Here is a 24,913-nt window from a genome sequence, read left to right on the forward strand (position 1 = left end):
AGTATGGTTGAGAAAAGAAAACTTTCCAGTGTCCGTCCTCTGTCTTCTTTCCCTCAATTTATAAGAGTGGTCGTTCCTTGAAGAGTAATTTGGCAGCTGCAACCTACTTTTTATTTCTCTCCAGGCAGGCTCACCTCTGTATGTTTTGAACAGTGCGCATAATCGAATTCGCGTTCTCCTGTCCGTGAGTGTGTCCCATTTTAATGGTGAAGGATCCCAACATGCAGCACCATATTCCATTACTGTATAACTAATCTCTTGTTGGATGGAATCCCTGTAAGTTACATGGTTCTGTCTTTGATGCAGATACTGTTGGACCATGGAGCTGGAATCAACACCCATTCGAACGAGTTCAAGGAGTCTGCACTGACGTTGGCTTGCTACAAGGGGCACCTGGATATGGTACGCTTTCTCCTAGAGGCTGGAGCGGACCAGGTATTTGTAGGTTTTACTAATTTTATTAATGTTGAATTACTAAATGTGGTGAGGTACGAGACATTGTCATGGAGGTGTACATATCGTATTGTTGTCTCTCTGTAGGAACATAAAACTGATGAGATGCATACAGCTCTGATGGAAGCCTCAATGGATGGTCACGTGGAAGTTGCAAGGTTGTTGCTGGATTCTGGGGCTCAGGTACGTTTATAGGATGTTATATTGTTTGGAAAGGATTTGAGTGCACTGATTTCAATCCACAATAAATTAATCTTTGACAAGTTAGAAAAAATTTCATTATTTATTTATTTATTTTTTTTATCAGTGAGAGAGTAAATTCTGTCATAAGTAGCCTAATGCCAACCCTTCAAGATGATAACTGCAGTCATTTTGTTACAGTTATGTAGGCATACTATAGTATCTCTCCCCCTTTCGCCTTAAACAGCTAGACTTCAATGCTATTATCGAAATATTTAGGGATTTTTGTGGAACATATTTTAAGGGGAGAGGATGGTATTTTTTGGTGAAAAATGAGTAAATTTTCAAAAAAAAGAATTCTTTAAAATACCAAGTGATATGTGTGGAATGCATAGCATAACATTTTGTGGGTATTTGTGCCCTTATCGGGTGTTGAGTCGCTATTTTTAAACTTCCTGCGCTATGGATTTTTAAATCACATGCCCACTTTTCTCGGTTTCCAGTAACTTCATTTTTTTTTGTTACATTGCCAGACAAAAATGGATATAATTTCTGAACTATTAAAGATGCATGAAATTTAGAACACACATTCTTTAGACTATTAGGAAACGTTTCTCTGTAACAGAATTTTTTAAATTGATTTCATTTTAAAAATTCGTCCGTTTGTTTGCAAGAAAGGAAATCAGAAAATTGTTATTAAATTTTAATTGTTTATTTTACAAACATAGGGACTAATATCAAAATTCTGTTACAGACAGTTTGTAGAACATGCTTTTGCAAATACATTGCAAAAAATTGTTTGAATCTATCTTTAAAAACGGTTTAGATTTATCGGTTTTAGTACAATCCTGCATTGGGTATATTTTTTTCAAATTTGGGCCCCCAATAATTTTTTTTCGCTATACTGGAGAATTAGCACGGTCGCTTTGAACCGTACCGTTACGTTTACCACCAAATTTAAGTAAATACACAATGCCACCAACATAAGAACATGACGTTGGTGTGTGGCGTAGTTGGCGGGAGGAATTTTTTCTTTCTCTGTCTACCTCCTTCGTTCTGAACATTATTGAGAGAGAGCACCACTGTTAGCGACAATGTGTATTTGCGTAAATATTGCGAGTAAATTATGACGAGTGCCTTAGATGAGAGGCTCGGGACAGAAACAGTTTTGCTGTAGCGCATGCGCGAACCTCTCATGCAGTGGGAGCGTGATCCTTACTTGAATTTATTTTTGCGTGTACTTGCAGATTAAATGATTGAGATCCCTTCTTGCTCCGGTTACAGGCCTTGCATTTACGAAGGTTATGTTATGTTAGGTTAGCTTAGATTAGCTTAGGTTAGGTTAGGTTAGGTTAGCTTAGGTTAGGTTAGCTTTGGTTAGGTTAGATTAGCTTTGGTTAGGTTAGGTTAGTTTTGGTTAGGTTAGCTTAGCTTTGGTTAGGTTAGGTTAGGTTAGCTTTGGTTAGGTTAGCTTTGGTTAGGTTAGGTTAGTTTTGGTTAGGTTAGCTTAGCTTTGGTTAGGTTAGGTTAGGTTAGCTTTGGTTAGGTTAGGTTAGGTTAGCTTTGGTTAGGTTAGGTTAGCTTTGGTTAGATTAGCTTGATTTCATTCGTCCATGTAGTAGTTAAAATTATATAATATGACAGTTTTTGATTCGTAATATTGTTAATAAATAATAGGCCTATAATGTAAGCGGTGAATAATTTCATGGTCCCTAAATTTTTTTTCGTAAAAGGCTAGGTATTTTTCTATAGGCCAGAAATAAAACAGCAACGCTGTCATAATTACGTACTTTACGCTTTGGCGAACATTAACCGGAAATTTACTTTCCGTCATTTTAATGGTATTCTGTGAAACACACCTTTTTTCCTGTTAATTTCCTTGTGATAACCTAGTTTATTATCTTATTACATCTTCATGTTCTCTTAATGCATTAAAAAAACCGCCGTTGTACTACATAAAACCTTGAACTTGACTAATGGAGTGAATTATTTAAGAATATAGTCGCGAATTTGACTACCACCATTTCGATTATATTTTGTTTGATGCGGCTCGGTACGGCCCGGTGACTAGTGGCCAGCGAGTAGAGTCGACTATCGATGTTGGTCTGCCGTGCGTATTATCCAGTTGTTCCTTTTTTTTTTTTTTTTTCCAAAATATTTTTATTTGGTTGAGTTGCCACAGCTATGAGCTCTCTACATACAAAAAATTAATATTTTACACCAAATAGGAAAAAAAGTTTTAAAAAATACCATCCTCTCCCCTTAAAGTAATGCCAATAACCTCATCAAGGTGAAATTTTCAATCCTCAGCTGATCAAGGTGGAAGTTACTACACCTTATTCATATTTTATTCAACTGCTTGAGATGTGATTTTAACACTTTGTACCGAAATAATCCAACCTAATTTTGAAGTTTATGTGTTCGAATAATTAAATATATTTTTTTATTTCTCTTGCAGGTAAACATGCCAACAGACAGCTTTGAATCTCCTTTAACATTGGCTGCTTGTGGAGGCCACGTAGACTTGGCAATGCTGCTCATAGAAAGAGGTGCGAACATAGAAGAAGTGAATGATGAGGGCTACACTCCGCTGATGGAAGCAGCTAGAGAAGGACATGAAGAGATGGTCGCTCTCTTACTTAGTCAAGGTGTGTTGTTTGTAATTTGTTAGAGATTGTAGAATAACAGCGTTTATGATACAAGCTTCATGAATGTCCTTTCCTGATTATTGACACTAATGTTATTTCCTCTATCAGGAGCTAACATCAATGCACAAACAGAGGAGACCCAGGAAACTGCCCTCACATTGGCCTGCTGTGGAGGCTTCACAGACGTAGCAGATTTTCTGATCAAAGCAGGGGCAGATATAGAACTGGGAGCTTCCACACCTCTCATGGAAGCTGCCCAGGAAGGACACCTAGAACTTGTCAAGTAAGTACTCACCATTTGTAACGTGCAGAAAATATGGTAATGTTCATTTTAGAATTCTTGCATGATGGAAATTTTGTAACATTGGCACCACATAATGAAAATTTAAGATAATGGTATTCAGATTACGAATTGAAGCGTTGGCTGGAACAACGTTGTAAGTTACAAAATTTTCATTCGGCGTGTTTCCATGTAATAATGTTGTATGTCATGTTACCTTGCTACTCTTTGGCTTGCAACTGTCCATCAATGCAGTACGTGAAATTTGTCCGCTCAAAAGTTTGCTACCCTTTAAGAACAACGTTGTACGTGTACACATTTTTGCAGCTCCTGTAAATTTTATGAAATGTAACTTATAACGTTGTTCCAGCTGACGCTTCAATTAATGAAATGTAGCACCACGTGTTGACTTGACACCATGACACATAACTTTCCCTTTTGTGTCAAAATATACTTTCTTTGGTCTTAAAGAATTTCATATTTTAATAATGTAATTAACATATTTCAGTTGTCTATATAATTTGATGTTTGGAATCTGCACATCTACAGGAGTTGCTCAGAAAGTAATGCACCGCATTTTTTCTGTGAAAATATTTACTTCAAAAATATGAAATTAATTATGAATAGATCGTGTTTTCTGTACACATACTATTTTTCTACATACTGGTAATCTCCGTCAACTTGTATGGTTTTAAGCCAGCGTGAAACAAGTGCATGTGTATCTTGTCTATACCAGCTCTTGGCATGTTCATGTAGCAATTTCCTCACTGCATGAATAATGTTCTTGGCATTTTCTGACCCCCTTCTGCTAATAGCTTCTTTGGTGCTCCAAAAAGTTGAAAATCAGAGAGAATAAAATGTCAAGTCTGGACTGTAGGATAGTTGGGACAGCACAGTTCAATTCAATTCTCTGTTGACTTCCTAGGTTTTCATACTTGTGTGAGGGTTTATACTGTTGTGATAAAGTAAAAGTAAAGAGCCTAAAACCACTTGGAAGCATAAAGTACACACGGCTTGAAATGAAAGATTCTAGAAATAGGGGATTGGGATAATAGATAGGCGGGGTTGTTGTAAATTAGATGTTATAAACATTAAAGAGCAGGTGGATGGACTGACCTACTTACATGCCTTTCATGAGAACAAGCACTAACAAGGAGAGGACACGCTCTGTATATCACCGAATTAAATCAGATTTTGTGACATGAAAGTACAAGACACACTGTTTAAAGTCATACCTGGTATGGGTGGCCAATGGCCCCTCGTTTTGGAAATATTGGCTATTGTTTATGACATACTTCTGTTAGGTGCCTAATAGGGAAGCATTAGACTGTGTAAGGGCGTAGCTCATGTGGTTGGGTGCTGAGTTGTCATCCAGGCAACCCGAGTTCGAATCTTAATGCCTCCTCATTTTTTAAAGCTTGATATTATTATTATTATTATTATTATTATTATTATTATTATTATTATTATTATTATTATTATTATTATCATTATTATTATTATTATTATTATTATTATTATTATTATTATTATTATTATTATTATTATTATTATTATTATTTTAATTCACTTTCAGTTGTCAGTTCCTATATTCAAAGCCATGTTGAAATATGCGTGGTATGCATCAAAATTGATAAACGAACGAGAAGTGTTTGTGAATGTGAAGGATATCTGTTTTGCAGTAGAAGTGCAGAAAAATGTGTGTGACTGTGGACAACCTTCTTTCATTTGCTGTGCATGGTGCAGGAAATATGTATGTTTTGTGTGTTTTTATGACATCATAATGAATCGGGTACAAAATGAAATGGAATAGCTGCTACAGAAATAGAACAGACGCCAGTGACACATCTTACCTTCCTATGTGAGCAGTATTTCATTATTTATCCTTTACAATACAATGTTAGTTAATTAGTAATTTGTTTGAAACATGATGAAGCATTCAATACATTGAGAAATATGATATAGGTATGTAAATAGATAACTGTGATCACAATTTTAATCATTATTAAAAGAAAAAAATATAGAACCAGTTGAGATTCGAACTCAGCTTGCCTGGATACCAACTCAGCATCCAACCATATGGGCTAGGCTGTTAAACAGGCTAATGCTTCCCTATTGAGCACCTAATGGAAGTATGTCACAAACAATAGCCAATATTTCCAAAACGAGGGGTCATTGGCCACCCATATCAGGTATGACTTTAAACAGTACGTCTTGTACTTTCATCTCACACAATCTTATTCCATTCAGTGATATACAGAGCATGTCCTCTCCTTGTAAGCCAAACTAGACGTTTCTTGTATTACAGATTAGGGAATTGCATGTTTTATTTAAGAGTGGCTACAGTGTAGTTTTATTTTTTTCCTTGAAGGTATCTGCTTGAAGCCTCAGCTGATGTCCATGCCCAGACTCAAACAGGGGACACAGCTCTCACTTATGCCTGCGAGAATGGCCATACGGATGTTGCAGATCTTCTGTTGCATTACGGGGCTGACTTGGTATGCTTGGTTCTGCAACTCTGTGACAGCAATGTATGCTTTCGGGCGCAAAGACACTTTCTTCATGATGCTGTGTGTCTGTTAACAGGAACACGAGTCAGAAGGCGGCCGTACTCCTCTAATGAAGGCATGTCGTGCTGGTCACCTATGCACAGTTCAGTTTCTCATAACTAAAAGAGCAGATGTGAACAGGCAGACAACCAATAACGACCACACACCCCTCTCATTGGCGTGCGCTGGTGGCCACTTGGCTGTGGTGGAGCTTCTGTTATCAAATTCAGCTGATCCTTTCCACAAGCTCAAGGTAATGTTGTTCATGCTGACAGTAAAACTGCGAGCCTTACAGAAATTGTGCTCTTTTCTAAGGGAAGACTCCACTGAATATCATGAAAGTTATCCAAAAAAAATTTTATTGGCTATTTCACGTCTTTAGAAAGTATATTTTCATACCCTCAAATGGATTTAATTCAATTCTGATTACAAATATGTTTAAAAATGTTTTTAAATTAAGGCTATAAGGGGTTGTGGCATTTAAAGAGCTGTCAAAATTATTTTTTCATCAAGGAATTCTTTTTTTTTAAATTTCCGATTACAAATCTAGTAACTTTTTGTTCTACAGTTGGCTCCCTGAAGTTACTAGAAGAATGTAGCGATTTTTATAGTTATGTTTTACATAAATATTCATTTTACTTTTAAGTCCATTTTTCTGTAAGTTCATTTTTCTTGATTCAACACCAACTTTTTATGCCAAATATTAATCAGTCTGAATGAAATTTTTACTGCAAGAGGTAGCTTATGTTTCTATGCATTTATTTTGTAAGAAATGCTGCTTGTTTATTTTATTAATATTTTTTTTTCATGAATTATAGAAAAAATACTGGTAACATTCAAAATTTAAAAAAAAAATTCTTGAAAGTGAATAAATGAGATATTTCATAAAATGAATGCATAGAAATGTGTCTCTATGTCTTGTGAATGTAACAAAAAATAAAACGGAAGCTTAAAAATTGAGATCTTCTACTAGAAACTTGGGTTTGAAAATATCTTTTATAAAAAAAATCAAAAGCCAAAAACGTTTGGGAGTTTAAAATTTGGATTTTCTTAGTCTTTTACATAATAAACATGCTCTCAATTTGGTTAAAAATATAAGCAAAAAGTTGTCATTTCTAATGGAGTGTCCCCTTAGTGCAGCATAGCATTTTTTTTTTTTTTGTAGATGTGGTTTATTTCTTTCTTTTTTCTTTTTACACTGCTAAAAACCATATGCTTTCACTCTCCTTCACATTTCTTTTTTTTCTCTCTCTCTTTCTCCCTCTTCTCCACTGCTTTTCCTTTTTATTTTTATTTTTCTGTTCATCTTTCTTATGCTCGTGATACTTGTGGTCATTCTCCCCATTCCCTTTTCCTTAATTCTCATCTTCTCTTTCTAACAATTGTTTCCTCATTCTTCTCTTCCTCTAACAATTGTTTCTTGTCTTTCTATTTCTAACAGTTTCTCACTTTCCTCTCCCTTAATTATTATTCTGCTTCTTTCTCCTCGTCCTCTTTCTAACCTTTGTTTCTCCTCACACTCCCGCTCGTCCTTACTCTGCAATTTCTAAGTTAAAACATTGATATTTCACAGTTGCAAATTATGTAAAGACTTAAAAAATAATAAATTGCTTATAGGAGATAATGATATGATATGAATGTGTCATTAAGCACTTTCTTCCAGTGAGATGGCACTTCACATATTTGTATACAGTGCCATCCACCTTATTACATAGCAAATTTATGCAAGTCATAACTTACTTCCGTCTCTTCCACTTATGTTCTCTTTAAATGTATCTTGTCACCTCTCCTTCACCGGCCTATCCATCTATATTTCCCCACTTCTCCATTGCTGACCCCCACACTTATATCCTCCCCTCACTTCACTTCACTTCACTTCCTATTGATATCCTTGTCCCACTCCTACTATTTTCTTGTATTTTCCCCCCACTACTTCCCCACTACACCAACTTCTTAAATCATAATGTTTCTTTTTACTATTCGCCTTTATTCCTTCATCACTGCTACCTGAATCCGTTCCATTTTTCTTCACTTGCCTTGTCGTTGTTTTCCCCTGACTCTGCAACTCACATACTCGTCTTGGAATCGCCTCAAAATGCTGATTGCAGAAATTTTTACGCGTTTGTAGATTTCTGCTACGAGTTGATATTTCCTCCTCAGATGACGTCATAGGCTTTACTCGATCGCTTGAAGTTGCTTCTTTCCACATTCCATGTCTGTCTGATGAACTCCGTGTCGTGCTTGCCTTGCTATTTTCACGAATGTTGTCCGAGCTGATATCATTTCCAATGCTCCTCGACACTAATCCCCCAATTTTCTCCATTAGGACTCTCCTAATGGCAAGCATGAGTATTGTCTTTTTTCAGTAACAGTTGAAACTAAAAATCTTATATTTGAGCATCTTGGCCATTCACCTTCCTGCCTTCATATCCTGTGGTGTTGTGATTGGCAGGACAACTCTACGATGCTAATAGAGGCAGCTAAGGGCGGGCATACCAGTGTGGTGCAGCTCCTCCTCGACTACCCTCACTCTGTGATGTTGACTACCCATGGCCACAACAACGTGGCCACAGCAGTGGCAGCAGGGGCGAGTGGGGCAGTGTCGAACTCGGGAGGGCTTCACGAGGTGCCCGAGGCTGTCAGAGTGGTTCCCCAGGAAGACCTGCAAGTCAATGCCAGTCAGAGTATGGGTGCAGCAAAGTCTTCTGGAAGCCAAGCAGGTAAGCAGTCTGGTATTGAATAAAAACAGATCCTATATTTTTTACATAAACATATTTTTTCATTATTATTTTTATCCGTTTTAGGACGACTAGTAGAACACCTTGTTCAGCAGAAGCAAAAATCTGTGCTTCGGAAAAGTCGATCTTCGTCTGTGATGAACGAAAACAACCTAACCTCTGCTGAAGTGCAACAAGTATGTATGCATGTTTAAAATGTTGTGACTAGCTCCAGTTATTGTTGAAAAGATTTTATGACTATTGTATTATCTTTCCTCTGGAAATACAAAGATTTGTCTCTCCTAAGCTCCTGAGCAGATTCAGTTTCATGACAATGAATGGAATGGATTGTTCATCATTTTATTAACAAGGGGAATGCATAGTGTTCTGGACACCAACTTTGTTGAACTATCATGAGGTCAATCTACATTGATGGAAAAACCATACTCATTCGAAAATACCGTTAAGTGGGCCTTAATTTTAGAGATACTAGCGTTCAAATTTCCTTGTATACATTTTTTAAGACTATACCATTAGATGATAATCGAACTAACAGGATGTACTTACCTACCACAATGTTGGCAGGACTTCAGAGACTTAGATGATGCTTAGTAAGGGACTGGTTACTACAGGTTGTCCACCAGTCTGTCAGACTTATAGCATTTCTTTTGTATTTTATTGATATGCTCGCAACACTTTTGCCACTCTGTTTATAATGTTATGCAACGTTTCAAAGAGAAGAAGAAAAAACATAGACTGTTGTATAATGTTACTGATTTGGCTAGCACGGCTGCTGACGTGTCAAAGAGTTTGGTTACAAAAATAATGATAGAAAGCAAGACTGCTGTGCAATCTAAGGAACATTAGGATTTTTCTACACTCAAAGGTAATTTGGATGTAGGAAAGAAAAGAATAGAGGTAGATTATTTCCAGCAAAGAATTACACAATCCATCTCTGACACACATCCACACAGGAGTGACTTCCCCATTTCCACGTCAGCAAATCATAGATACTGTGATGTCATATGTATGGCATATGCACATAAGTATTGCATAATAGTGTATTACTTTGTATGTGGTACAGCTATAAAGTAAGATGGTGTTAAGAGCAGTCTGTAGTATAGAGGACAATTCGAGCCTACTTCTTGCCATAATGTTTTTATTTTTGTTACTCATTTTTCTTTCTTTCACTATATTTTTTTATAGTTTAAATATTTTTGTCAGGTCCATTTTATCCTTATATTTATTTATCATCGTAGGTTGGTATCCAATGGTTAGGAATTGGCTCACACCATTAACCCTCTTGCTTCCCAGTAGAATCAGGAAGATCTCTTCTTTCTATTTATCATCGTAATATCATGGAAAGAGTACACACTTCAGTAACATCAATAAAAGACAAGTTTATGCCAGTAGAAATTCTTACAGTATAAGAAGAGAAAAGTGCAAGTTTTCTGTAATATCTTGTTTATCATCCCTTTTCATCAGCACTGATTTCATCGCAGCTTTATCATCAATGTGTCCTTCACTTCCTGCCATCATACTTTTAATTGTTGCTTTGTTGCATCTCTCCCTTATTTATATAAAACCTGTTGTAATGGATTGTTCGAAAAAATTGTTGAATTGAAAGAAAAAAATCAGAATAAAAAATAATAAAAAAACGGAATAAAAGCAGATTGCTAACAGTGTACTCAAACCATTAACCTTATGCATAATAGTCTATACTGTTTTCGCTGTAAGAAAAATCGTAATGTAAACACAAGCACGTGGCTGTCATACCCGTGATTGGCTCACAGTCACACAACGCAGGAAAATATAGTCCGTATTTGGAAACTATGATCTTGTATTATTAGAAAATAAAAAATTGAATTCTAGTTGTTAAATACAATGAAACATATAACTTCACTCATATGTAAAACGCTATGTAAAAGAAAAGCTACTTTTATATTTTGTTATGTACTATGAACGCGGATGAATACCAACAGTAATACCGAGGTAGTCTTCTTGTAACAAGCTGGCATCACTTGAGCTCGTAGTTGTTCACGTAAGCACGTGGTACTGAAGTATGGCTTCTGCATTCTCGATGTGTTTGGTTATTAAACATAAGAGTAGAAACCCTCTCAAAAGCGGAGAAAAACAATAGTCTTAAATGTATATAATAAGTTATGTGAGATTTAATTACAGTAATTATAAAGTAAATGTTTCCTAAGCAAATGAATGCATAGTAGTGAGGTTAGGCCTACTTGACGAGTAACGGGAAATGTTTAACATGAAACAATGTACAACAGTGAGCGGGAACACATACTGAGAATCTATGGCGCCAAACAGCAGCCAATGAAGCCTCACTTCAGTCACGTGCTATTGTTTATATTAGGATTTTTCTTACAGTGAAAAGATTATAGCACCTTATTCACTGCGCTACTGGACTGACATAACTATGCCCCCTTACTTTGTCTTGTAAAATCTGTAAGGAAATTCGAAAGTTGATATCTCGAAAATTAAGACCTATTTGACAAGATTTTAGAAATTTCAACAAAACTAGTATCCAGAACTAGTATCCAGAACACTGTGAACACACAGTACTTTTCTGCTGCCTACTACATGAAGAATAATATGCATGATAACGAAATCAAAAGGGATGGTGAAGTAATTGGCAGAGGAAGCAGTATCTCGATGAAACTATCTCAGGCAATCCATATTACCCACTATAAATGTCAGCTTTAACTTGCTAGACTTTAAACCTGAGCCTCCAGCACAAAAGGTCAGTGCTCTAGCTGTTACTATTATTAATTTATCATTATCACCATCAATCGTCGTCGTCGTCATCATCATCATCATCATCAGTCGTGAAAGCTTTTTTTCATGATAACTTAAATATTAATAACAGATGTATTCTGTAGGACCAAAAAAAAAATGATCTTCATGTAGATAACTTAAATATTCTTTGAAGATTTTTTTTAGAATGGTAGTTCAAAATAAATAATTGAGATAAATTTAAAATCCGTAATATTAAGTGCAAGCTTGTTTTCTTTGTGCAAATCTTTTCTGACGTTATTTTACATAAGCATTTCTGAAATCAGGATCCGTACTCCCAGATGTTAAGAGTGAGTCATGGCAAAATAGAGCATCTAGTTAAAAGTCCAAAACCCAAACTTTTGAGTAAGTACACATACAATCACAGAACAGACAATCCACTCTGCAAAGTTTTTTGAACTGAAACTAAATCTCAAAGGCAGATAATTAGAATGCTGCATACAAAAAATCCCCCCCCCCCAAGAAACAAACTAAAGAAAATTATTAACTCTGCTGAGGAAGCCATCTACACTGAAATCTTAAATAAATCCAAAACTCGGGACAATAGTAGCAGAAATGTATAGGAGGTATCATGAAACATCGTATTTTTTCCCTAGAAAATAGAAACCCAGAGTAAGAAGTGAATAATGGTTCAGATTTTACATGTGAAATTCTTCTATCAGGATTTGTTTTGAATTTTATTCGAGAATGAAAATTATATTTGCATGATACAATTATGGGTGCCTGATATAAATGCATCACAATTAGTAGTGGTAGCTTGTGTTTATGAATTGCCTCGTTGTGCAGGTACGGAACCAACCTCTTGGAGACAGTGTTGCTAGTCTCGTACCTGTTAGCCTTCTGGCGAAGGATGATAGTAATATCCTGGACAAGGGAAGTACCAGCATCCCAGTGGACCCAGACAAGACGAGGAAGCAGCAGCAGTGTGCAGAGAACACGATCATTCAGAAGCAGGCTATCCTGGAGGAGCTGCAGGTGAGTACACAGTGCGCAGCTTTGATCTAGACCAGGGGTTTCCAAATTACTGGACTATGATAGTCACATACCAAGTTTTGAGACTCCGTGGAGGCTGGATGAACACTTTTATCAGAAATATAAAACTTCATTTTTTATACAGAATGTACAGAAGTGGCAAAAAAAATAGGACCGACCCTTGTAGCTGATTTCAGAGCCTTGTTCACTCCAGAGCATGATAGACTGGTAACTAAGACTTTCGTAGTTGGAATCCTGCCTGGGAAGGAAACTTTTTTTTTTTCCTTATTCAAATTTATTCCCAATACTTTTCGATTGCTGGTAAAATTCATGTTCTGGGAATAATAAGTTAATTAAGTAGTAAAATATTGCTGCACTCGAAAAGAATTGGGAATAAATTTGAATAAGGAACAAAAAAGAAAGTTCCCTTCCCAGGCAAGATTCCAGCCACGAAAGTTTTAGTTACCAGTCTATCGTGCTCTGGAATGAACAAGGCTCTGAAATCAGCTACAAGGGTCTGTCCGGTTTTTTTTTTTTGCCATTACTGTACATACATGTAGTTCAAAGGTCACTACATATTGGAGGTTGAGTACAGAATGTCATCAAACTGTAGCTCTAATTTAATCTGTTGTATAAGTAAAGTAAAATCTCTGGCAAATAATGGTCACTCAAGTTACGTCTGTATTTTCATTTTGTAAATTTGATTATAGAAAATATTTGCTCACATCAATAGGTAGTCGTTAATGTAGATATGAATCTGCGTGCAAAGTCTTTGATCTTTGAGTAGTTTTCCTCTGGAAGAATGTCATAAAACTGAGAAAGGCTTCCTTTTTCGAACTTGTCCTTCAAGGGTCACTTGCTTGCAGATCAGTGAGTTCAGTTTGCAAAGCTGGTAGAACTTCCTCAGTTTCCATAGCCGTTGAATGTGCATCTAAGTCTGAGAACTTTTCCTCATATCAACAAGAATATTCATTGCAAACAAGAGTGGAAACTCTGAATCATGTTCACCTTGCATTCACTGGCAGCTGATGAAAAGTTCTTCTGTGCAGCGTGTTAATTCAAAAAGTACAATTTTCTGTCTAAAACCCTTCACATGGTCTAAAGTTCATGGATAAGTTGAACTCTCCTCGAAGTTCTTTTATTCAGTTCTTTCAAATGAAGAGCAACGTCAGCCAAGAAAGCTGTATAGTTTCCAAAGCCATTTTTTGTCAGACAGAATTTTTACAGGATTCCTTTTCTCATTAAGAAATATATTCAGTCTCAGCTCTCAAAATAAAACTTGACAGAATTTTACCACAGCTCAAACCACCATGGGAGGTCAAGTGTCAGAGAATCTGACTATAAAAGGAAAATTGAACTGTCAATGTTTCAGACCATGCAAATGGATAAAATTTAATATAGAAATCAGAGGGTTCGTCTCACGGGATAGGTCCACTGATTTTCCATACTGTGCTTCTGATGGAGGATACACTATATTGTCATAGCTTTGGTAACACCACTGGCTTCACATTCTGCATTTAGCCTTTCAATGAAACCTTTATTTCGCACACCCATATTTTTCCTGGCGTCATTTATTTCACATTTCAGTCGAGCAAGGGACAGGTTGTACTTTTCTGCTAAAGTAATTTGCACTCCTTTCCAGATATTCTCACCTGTTTGTTGTCTTCAGTAATTTCGAACTCCGTGCTAACACCTCTAAAAACAACAAAACTTCAGCCATTTCAGAGACATCTGTAGACTCATTAAAGACTATTAAAATCCATTAATTTTTTTTTCCGAGTTTAAAGATTATGGCCCAACATTGTCAGTTGAAAAACTAAGTTTCTTTGATACTCAATTTTATGATTTTTTACAAGCTGTTGACTGGATTAAACTCTATGGCTAGTTTGGAGACCCACGGTCTGGATCATTGCTTATGTTTCTGATATATTGTTGAAGTTATGATTGAAGTATTATGTTCATCTTTCAGTTTGTGAGGTTGTAATGAGTTAGCATTTTCTGGCATTGCAGAGGGTGGAGCGAGAGCTGCAGGAGAAGACGCCTAGTCCACTGCTCCTCAGTTCTCCGCTGCCAGAGGGAAGCACCACGGCGCAGCTGGGGTCGTTGGGCATGACAGCTGTGCCAGGTGTCACAGTCTCGACTGCGACGCTAGTTCCTGGGGTGCAGCCACTAGGCCTGAACATAGAGCTCGCCTCCCAGTCCCTGGCTACTCAAGGTACTGAAGTCAGCAAAACTTCTGAGATAATAGATATTAGGGTGACATGAACTAACATAGGTTAAACTGCACACACAAATCTACACAGCAGATATATAAACATAAAAAATTTGCTACTCGTTATTAATTGGCGAAAGTGTGACAACTTATTTCAATGTTACATTAAGAAACAGTGCCATGTTCTTGGAGAGCATAGTTGAGTTGCCATCCTCTTGAAAGTCCGTGTGGTCATGTGGCATCAAGACGAAGCTCGTACACTCGATGTGTGTCATCAGAGTGAGCACTATCTACTTGAAGCTAGGGGAATCTTAATTTTTCCATAATCTTTTATTGAAGCTTTAATTTTGCAATCTGACAATATTACAAGCAACTTTTTTTGTCTGCTGTGGAGATCTAACAGTGTGCAGTTTGAGGGAAAGTTTAGACAGAAACGGTTACCAAGACATAAAGTCTAGGATTATAATGTCCATACATCAAAATTTGCATGGAATAATGTCCACGTTGAAAATGTCCATGTTAAATGGTCCAGAGTCAAAATGTCCATAGTTCTATAATGACCACTTCACTCTGATGTCCAGAGTCATAATGTCCATAGCTGTTTAATGTACACTATATCCATTCTTCAAGGTAGTTATAGTAACCTATGTACAAATTTTCAAGTGCAAAACTAACCAGAAATGAAAATGGAACGAAATCCTCAGTTAGTGCCATCACAGAAGGGTAAGCCACTTCTTTCTTTTCGTGGGTACCTGTACCAACATCGTGACTTTAATAGAGATAGGACAAAATATATTGGCGATGCAGGGAAAGAAAATTTGTAATGCTACAAGGATAACTAACAGTAACCTGCATAACATTCGGGTTTTGCGGGATGTCACAGATAAGCATTTACATAGTACCGATGAAGTAGGTATAGAAGTAAAGTCCATCTTGAATCGTGTTAAGGCAAGAGCAAGAGCGTTGGCTGTACCTCATCCATCCATTTGGCGATTTATACAGTGCCTAAAGCGCGAAGGAAATGAAATTTGGAGACAAATATTGCAAGAAAGAGGGGGGGCATACACAAATTAAACAGCCGGTGAATAAAACATATTTGACGAATCAAACACAAATTCTCCAGATTGCGAGAAACTACAACAGGTACAAAGAAAATGGAGAAATTCTCATATAGCTACTTTAAAAGTACTGGTTACCATCTTAAAAGTGGGGCCCCGGTTCCCAGCGATTAATTACTAATTTGTAGGAGTTATGGAATCAAATTTGTGTTCTATTCAAGCAGAATTTTCCTTTGAACTTGGACATTATGGATGTTTGACACTATGGACATTTTCACCTTACGAACGTTTTATCATATGGACTTTCTATCGTATGGACATTTTCACCGTATGGACATTTTGACAATATGGACATTTCGACATTATGGAGGTTTTATCATATGGACGTTCTGTAGTGTGAACTATATACGGTGATTAATAGTTCCCTTGTGAAATATAATTTTAATGAATTTGGTCCCAGTGTACTTATGACTTTTAGTTGACCAATAATTGTTTAGGCACTTGACAATGAAGTCATTCACCATCTTGCACTCCACTATTTTTGTACGATGTCATCTTCTCGTAGCAATATTGTGCATCTTTTGATGTGTTCCATGTTGTTCATGTCTTCATTAGTGTCACACAACGCACAGGTGGATATATGGGACATTTTTATCATGTACAGGTGCTTGCCAAACAGTCATGACCTGTTACTAACCTGAAAATCACAACAGCAGATTTACGTGATTTTCGCGTCAAAATGCAGTAATTTCCATAATCATATAGATACGAATTTGGTTTGGACATTTGTTCATTTTCCATACTAGTTTTTTTTTTATAAAATATGTATAACGCTGCATTTTCAAAGTCTACTAATTTTTTTGTTGTGTAAAATGTAATTGCTAAGCACAGAATTCCGTTGCTGTTGCCAGGGATGGTATGTGGGTCTGCCATCTCAGCACCACTGTTCCACCATGGACCGAACACCACCATCTCAGTCCACAATGCTTTCTACAACACGGGGGGCAAGAGCCAACAGCAGCAACTGCCTAGCAACACCTGCCTGCAGCAGCAGCAGCAGCCCAGCACCTTGACACTGACAGCCAATGGTGAAGTGAGTGCAGGCAGCAGCTTCGTGTCTGCCGCACCCATCATCAGCACTCCTGGTGTGTACTCCTCCCCACCACCGCAGCAGCCAATCTCTCCCTCACAACATCTTACGGGAAGTGCCGAAGTTGGCCAGGTTCGTTGAATTCTACTTACTCTCTATTAAATTCTTGAAATACACTTTTAAATTTGTTACATAAGAGAGAATATTTTATAACAGGTATTTTGAAATTAAAAAAGAAATATAGTATTTTTATTATTTGCATATAATCACTTCATAACTCGAAACAACTACAAAGGAAAGCTTCAGAAATTCTTTTTGGTGGAAGTCAGTTTTGAAGCCAGATGCTTCGAATTGAGTTCAGTTAACCGTGACATTGTATCCATTCTTTCTGTCTATGCTTTTAATAGGCACAGTAACACTTAATATGTTTTTATGTAGTCTGAAGAAAAAGCACATATAACTTAACTGACATTTTGTAACACACTATGATGTGACTGAACAAATTATGGAAGTCATCAGAATTTGAGGACATGGTTTATTCCTTAGGAGTAAACAATCCAAAATAGTTGACTTTTTGTTCTTGCATTCTTCAAGACTCAAACATGGCTTAACTGGGAAGTTCTAAATTTCTCTTCTGAAAATTTTACTAAATTGACTTAACTTGTTCTCCCATATAGTCTTCAAATGCTATTTCAGATATAATTAAATGTCATTTCAGTTACATGTTTTGGCAATTTCCTATATCGATGATCAGATATATGACATTGTGTATTATTTCCAAGCCGAGTATGTGACAAGTTTAATGGGCTAGTGGAGGGGATTATTTAAGTGATATGAGGTCGAGGAATTGTGTAGTGTGGGGAGATACCGAAGTTTCACCAAACTGATACTAGGGAATTACCCACATTTTTTCTCAGACCTCTATAAAAAACACATAAATGAACTTTTACTATATTTACATTGTACAGACCCAGAAACAAAATTTGGGCCACCTGAATTTTCCAAGTTCCAGTTCTTACTGAGCATACACAGTAAGTTATAACTGAAACTTGGAAAATTTAAGTGGCCCAAATTTTTTTTCTGGGTCTGTGCAAAAAGTTGCATTATGAATTTTCTTTCTCACATTTATACCATCAAGTCTGGAATGCATGGAAATAAGCAAGAAATTTTTTATTTCTCGACTGTGTGTTAAAATGAAACCATTCTTCTTCAGGACACCCCCATCAATGCACGGCCGAAAGTGAAAGCCAAGAGTCAAGGGAAGAGTAGTCGCAAGGCCTACCAACCTATACCCCAGCAACAGCTGCCTCAAGATCCACAACATCAGCAAATTCCTTTTCAACCTTACAGTCCACCGTACAATCATCAGCAGGTGAGTAAAAATAACTTCAGTGACTTCCTTTCCTTTTGCCATATACTGTATATTGATTGATAGTGGTGGTTTCCTTGTTCAAATGACAATGACAATAACTACTTAACAGTGGAAATGTCTTTGGCAGAAAGTGTGAAAATGAGATAATCTGTGAACTCTGTTGCATCCACTTAAGTTACCTTTTCAGTTTCTCATTTCAGCACTCCATTTCCGATTATTTATGAATACTTGTTTTTATATATTTTGATTGTTTACGAATACTTGTTTTTATATGTTTTGAATTACTGTAATGTGTAAACAGGTCCAGCTTTCTTTGTGGGCAGGCTTAGTGTGACAAAATATTTGTCATTGAAATAAAAAAATTGTTTTTTCTTTGAAATAATTATTCTAAGTAAATCTAAATAAGACAAGATGCCCACATATACTAGTAGTCAATAACTATAAGTAAATCATAATTGTTATTATTGGCTACTGCAAATTCTTTCTCAAAATTATGTTATTACATGAAAGTACCTGATTTGTATCTGCATTGCCTAATTGGATATGTTAATTTCCTTCCTCATTGGCTGTTGCTTAAATATTAAAAATAGTAAATTTTGACTGTGTAAAATGTTTTCGATTTGTGTACATATTTAGTTTATCAAAAAATTTAAATAGAATGTTTTTTTAACAAAATATTAAAAAATTATCTGACGCAGTGATGAAAATCTACTCAGCATTAGTGTGTGTTGCTAGTAGCCTAGATCATATATACCCAGATAGGTTGGCCTTATAGGCTTTGACATTAACAACTTTTGTCAGGTTTACTATGCTGCCATCTAGTTGTTACATAAGGAGTCACATCATAATTCCCATTTGAATTGCATTAGCGACTGTACTGCCATCTCGTGTTCGTTTACGGTGTACAGGTGACGATCCTGGCGGTTGTTCTCTTCAAAGTGCTGCCAATTTTAACATAGCGATGAGTTATCTGTTACATATATGATCTAGGCTAGTAGTTAAGAGCTTCATGTTTTGGCATTGTATGTACACACTCATTGCCATACATATGGTAACAAACTTTTGTAAAGATCTTCAGAGACTGTTACAAAGAAAACAGGTCAGATTACAAGTACAGTACACGTTATTCACAGAATGCAAATTCTCATTCAAGTACAAGCATTGCTAAATTGCTTTGAGACTAGTACAGGTAGTTCCTATGCAGTACTGGTCCCACTCCAATGTCTATGTAACAAAATTTGTTGACGGCTGGCAAGTGATCATAAGTTGGCATACGGATAGGTCCATTCACGCTTCCCTATGCAAACCGATTCCTTACCACTTAGCTTCCTCAGGACAGGTGCTCCACACTACTGTCATTAAGCCGACGCAACATTACTACCTGGGACCAGTCTGTGTAGGAACTCTGTATTGTTACATATAAATTTGTTTTGGATGTTAATATTTTTAGCAATCACTAAATCTGTTGTTATACCTTAAATAAGTAATTTTATTTCGCTGCTTTTTATTACCTTACTATTCTGAATACAACATTCTGATTATTACTTGTTAATCCCACATAGTTCATCTTAAAGACATATTAGAAGCAGAATTCGATACTGACACCATGCATTTTTGGGAGAAAAATGTCACAAACTGAAGACATTAAATTGATATGTCCAACAACATAATAGTATGCTGCATATCATAAAACGCACACTGATGTAACAGTAGACAGTGCCTGAATTCCATGTAGTGCTCCATACTTTGATTGCTGTTTACTGGGGTGCAAAAGAAATGCCGAGTCGAAGTTGCTATCGATTTGAAATATCATATTACAAGGATTTCGCTTTTTATTAATACAGTATGAAATGTAACTGGCTGTATGTATTGATTGTAACAATGACAGCATTTATGGATAATAAGGAAGTCTATGGAATATTATATAAACTGCAGTTTCACTTTTTCGTGTAGTATTCTTATTAATATTGTAAAATAAAAGTATATGAATAATTTAAAATCAGTTCATATTAATAATGTGAACATGTTATAAAAGTCGTATTTACATTTTTTAAAAACTAATCTCAAGAAAATAGTTTTTCACCTTACCATGTTTGCTAAGTCCTCAGAAAATGATATAATTTCATATCAGCAGTCTCTTTGTAAGAGCCCGGCATTTCTTTTGATGGTGAATTGTCACACATGATCCAGCCACTTTTTAACTTCAAACTTTCGGAATTGAATGAAATGCAAAATAATGCCAGAAGTTACGACAAAGAGAATTAGGTAGTTTTTGTTTCTAGAATTTCTTTTGAAACAACTGTTTTTGGAACATGTATGTGCAGAAATCGTGATGTGTCAATATCGAGTTTGTGCTGAGAATAAGCTTGAAAACCACAGTCAATTATAGCTACATTATCAGACATAGAGACTTGGTTGAATCACTCAAGAAATTCTGCTTTTATGAAAAACTTAGATTCATTGCTGACTTGTAAATCAGTACAGTTCACAACCCATGGCTGGTCTGTTTGCCTTCCTGTTATTGTCTTGATATCTCAAGGAATCTTCCTCTTAGTGGAAGTTTCTGAATTTTGATTTGTTAGAGGATGGAGGATTGGAAGAATTGGACTTTAATTGGCATAACCTGAGCAGCAGCAGAAGTAGCAGCAACGGTTGCAGCACATTTTGAATATGTGCCTCACTCATGTCCACAGATCTTGCAACAGCAGCAACCTCCTCCTCCCCAACCTCCCCCACCTCCTCCCCCACCACCACCGCCACCACCACCTCCTCCACTGCCATCGGCACAGCCGCTGCAGCAGCCCCTGGACTCCCAGGAGCAGCTCCAGAACATGCAGCATCAGCAGTCCCTTTGCAAGAGCCCGGCCCTTATGACCCGGTCACTCATGGCCCATCTGCAGCAGTTGGACCCGGCCACGCACCAGCTGACGCAGGTGCTGCAGCAGAAGCAGCTGCGCACCCTGCAACAGCAGGTAGGCTGACAAACCTGAGCCATGAGGTTGGGAACTCGAAAAGCAAGAACTTCTTGAATGACTCGCACAGGTTCTCTTCTCTTATTTATCAAACCTAAAATTTTAGGATTGGTATAATCTTCTATGAGACATTCTGGATAATATAACTGAATTCAATAAATGCATACCCACTGTTACAGTCACCTGAAGCAAGTAGTTGCTCATGTGCAGCAGTGACAAGTTGGCAAAAATTCGTTAATTGATAAATGAGTTCTATTCAGTCAATACTTAACATAAAAACACAATAAAATATGTTATAACAACATTTAAACAGATTTTGAAAACAAACGTTTTCGCCAATTTTGATTGGCATCTTCAGGTCGTGTAGGTCGAATAAAACATGTTATAAGTGAACACTTGGTATCAGTGGCGTAGCGTCAATGTAAGCTAAAAAGCTTAGCTTCCCCAGTTAATAATAATTTCATAATAAACCTGCAGTTTATGTAGAAAATTATTTATTAATTTTAATAGAATTTATATTTACACGTTAAATATTGCGATGCGGCAGCTGAGGATGATTTGTGATGCAGCAGTAAACAAGAAGCCTGCACACACCAGCTTCCAAGCAGACTAGTTTCTTCTGTGTAATCCAGCCCGCAAATTTTCCATCCCCTTCTAACTAAGCTACCCTAGTTGCAAGGCTCGCAAAGAAGCTAGCTTTAACATTTAAAATAAGTAGTTTCCGAGTTATCCCTTTTCGTCAGTTGTGTTCAGTTGAAGTGTTAGTGTGCATTTGGCTGATATAATAAATAATGGGCGAAATAACAGTTCCTGACACTAATTTACTTGAATTTTTTTAGGATAATTGTATTATCAAGACCGACTTATGAACAAAAATGTGATTTAAAAAACAAATGACCGACTCCCTTGCTGTCAATGAAGGACACAACCAAAAGACAGACGCATACTTACGTAATGATACTAATATTGTGATTTCTCTAAGTATGACAGGGAGTGAGCTAATGTTATACGTATACGTGTCTATTTGTTAAGAGATATGTGTAAACCGTGAAATCATATTTTATTACGTATCATTTGAGGTCATGCCTTATTGGTGTTACTTACGATGTTCCATCCAATCTTCGACTGCTGACTTGAAATTGACTACTATTTATTTTAAGACTGTATTTTTGTAATACGTTTTCTCGTATTGCATGAAAGACAACTTGAGTTAGCTTCCCCTGCTCAAAATTTCATGCTACGCCACTGCTTGGTATATAAAGTTAAAAACAGCAGTTAAAACTAATATAACTTAAAAACAGAGAATAGACCTTAGCAAAAAGCCACCACGATGTATGTAAAAGCACTATGTTGAAAGAGGCGTGTGTAACCCAAGGGAACGGCAAAACTCTTCCGTCATTGCAGATACAGTTTTCAAGACAGATTTTACAATGCTACAAACAGGTCGGTCATGTGGCCGATTATGGAAAGCAGGAAAAATCCTGTAAATTGTAAGGATAGAATGAAAGAGTATTTAGAAGCATTTAATTATTATTTAAATCTTCTAAAACAATGCTTACAAAAAGTTGGAAAAGCGTCTTGAATCCATGAGGTCTGCGACACGACTGAGCTTTACATTAAGTGGTAGCGTATGACATAGTGCTTTTACATACATCATGGTGGCTTTTTGCTAAGATCTATTGTCTGTTTTTAAGTTAAATTATAGTTTTAACTGCTGTTTTTAACTTTATATACCAAGTGTTCACTTATCATAACATGTTCTATTCGACCTACACGACCTGAAGATGCCAATCAAAATTGGCGAAAACGTTTGTTTTTAAATCTGTTTAAATGTTGTTATAACATATTTTATTGTGTTTTTATGTTAAGTATTGACTGAATAGAACTCATTTATTAATTAACATTGAACTTAACGGAACCAATATGCCTTTAAAAAAAAAATTCGTTGTTTTTATCTCCAATGTTACTAATTCTCTGGTGACAAAAAAATAAGTCATTGTTGAGTCTCTCTCACTGTCCAGAACGCCTCATCTCTCTTAATATGCTGACTTTTTGTCTTTCTTTGCATATACCTGTGCATTATTTGACTAAACAAAAATTAGAATACTTAGTAAAAGATCTGACATTGACAAGGTTATTTTTCTGAATAGTTTTTTGTTATATAAAATATATATTAAACAACTATCCACACATCATGATACGTATTTCATGAAAATAAATTGCATGACTTGCTTGAAACTTGTTGGTAAGTTCATTAACTTTTCTGCAGAGAAATTTGAAATAATGTAAGAATTAAGAAATTTTAAATCAGAACTATTTATCTGCACCAACATTTGGATTGTTTTTAAAATCAAACATAAGAGTGATATGTGGATATGGTTTACTTAAGATTGAATAATTTTCGGAAAACTTTAATCCTGTTATTTGCCATACTACGTCTTACTATTAGCATACTTTATCTTAAAAAAATATGTTTACTTAAAGATGCTCACAATTGCCGAGATTATATCAGCATCGCTGGTGTGCTGGAATTTTGTTCTGCAATAGTTCTTTCACATGGCAATAAATCTATTGACATGAGCCTGTTGCATTTAAGCACACTAAAATGTCATTTACCTGAGCCGGAATCAAACCCTCAACCTTGGGCACAGAAAGCCAGCATTGCATACTTATGTGCTACCCAGGCTGACCACCTCATTCTGTATTATTGATACAGGTTCAGTTGCTTGAATGTTACATTGTTCTCTGTATCATATCAAATCTGATTTTCTTAGTTATTTTCCGAAGTATAACATGTTAACAATATCTGGCAGATTTTTGCAATATCTGCTCGTGTTTCTGCTGAATAGGTTAGTATTTGTCTTGTTTCTGTTTCATAGATTCTAACTGTTGGTTGTTTCTTAAGAAAGGAACTTATTCCTCCAGAAAATGTCATTAAGGCATCCCACTATCCATAATGCTTTATTTGCTTGATTTTTCACTTCAGTGTGTAATATCCCAGAGCAGTCATCACTCCCAAGGTAGTCAAAATACATAACTGTTCTATAATTTTGCGTTCAACTTCAAGTCTGCATCTCTTACTTATGACCATACACTTTGTTTTAGGGAAAGATACTGTAATTTCATATTATATTTTCTGGAACATTTGTTGTAAGTGATCTTCTGAATTCGATATTACTACTGTATCATTGGCATAACTTTGAATAGCCAATTCCATGTTACACATTCTATAACTAATCTTTGTTTTTACCTCTTCTATAATTTCATTTATGAAGTTTGATTTTTGTAAAATTGCTAAAAATTAGTTGATTTAAACTATTAGGAATGTTGGATCTAATTCATAAGTCCAAAAAAATTGCTGTTTCTGCAACTAGGACACTGAAAATAATTCAAACCATATCACTCATAGATCACATTCATAGATATATGTCTCTCTGTTTTTAACACTTTTATAATTTCATTCATGACAGTATTAAAAAGTAAAGCACTAAATGAATCTTCCTGACGAAGGACTTCAGCTATGTATAATTTTTGTGATTTTATTTTCAATTTTATCTTTGTAAAATTGTTAAAATTAGTATAAATTAATTGATTGATTA

General features: G+C 36.1%; 1 protein-coding gene across 4 annotated transcripts in view; it reads left to right on the forward strand.

Annotated features, from left to right (window-relative positions):
* Positions 1-24,913, forward strand: part of mask (multiple ankyrin repeats single KH domain) — a 132,760-nt gene that overhangs the window by 52,086 nt on the left and 55,761 nt on the right. For 2 of the 4 annotated variants that reach the window (XM_069836169.1, XM_069836171.1), the window contains exons 7-19: positions 307-435; positions 541-636; positions 3,092-3,281; positions 3,390-3,564; positions 5,933-6,059; positions 6,148-6,363; positions 8,563-8,830; positions 8,915-9,024; positions 12,425-12,613; positions 14,621-14,825; positions 16,792-17,102; positions 18,184-18,342; positions 21,036-21,314. In XM_069836169.1, the coding sequence (XP_069692270.1) occupies positions 307-435; positions 541-636; positions 3,092-3,281; positions 3,390-3,564; positions 5,933-6,059; positions 6,148-6,363; positions 8,563-8,830; positions 8,915-9,024; positions 12,425-12,613; positions 14,621-14,825; positions 16,792-17,102; positions 18,184-18,342; positions 21,036-21,314 (2,454 nt within the window). Of the gene's footprint in view, positions 1-306; positions 442-540; positions 637-3,091; positions 3,282-3,389; positions 3,565-5,932; positions 6,060-6,147; positions 6,364-8,562; positions 8,831-8,914; positions 9,025-12,424; positions 12,614-14,620; positions 14,826-16,791; positions 17,103-18,183; positions 18,343-21,035; positions 21,315-24,913 lie in introns of all 4 variants that reach the window. The other 2 variants (XM_069836168.1, XM_069836170.1) reach the window with 2 other exon arrangements.

The sequence above is a fragment of the Periplaneta americana genome, chromosome 9 (assembly GCF_040183065.1).
Source record: "Periplaneta americana isolate PAMFEO1 chromosome 9, P.americana_PAMFEO1_priV1, whole genome shotgun sequence".
In the NCBI taxonomy this organism is placed as follows: domain Eukaryota; kingdom Metazoa; phylum Arthropoda; class Insecta; order Blattodea; family Blattidae; genus Periplaneta; species Periplaneta americana.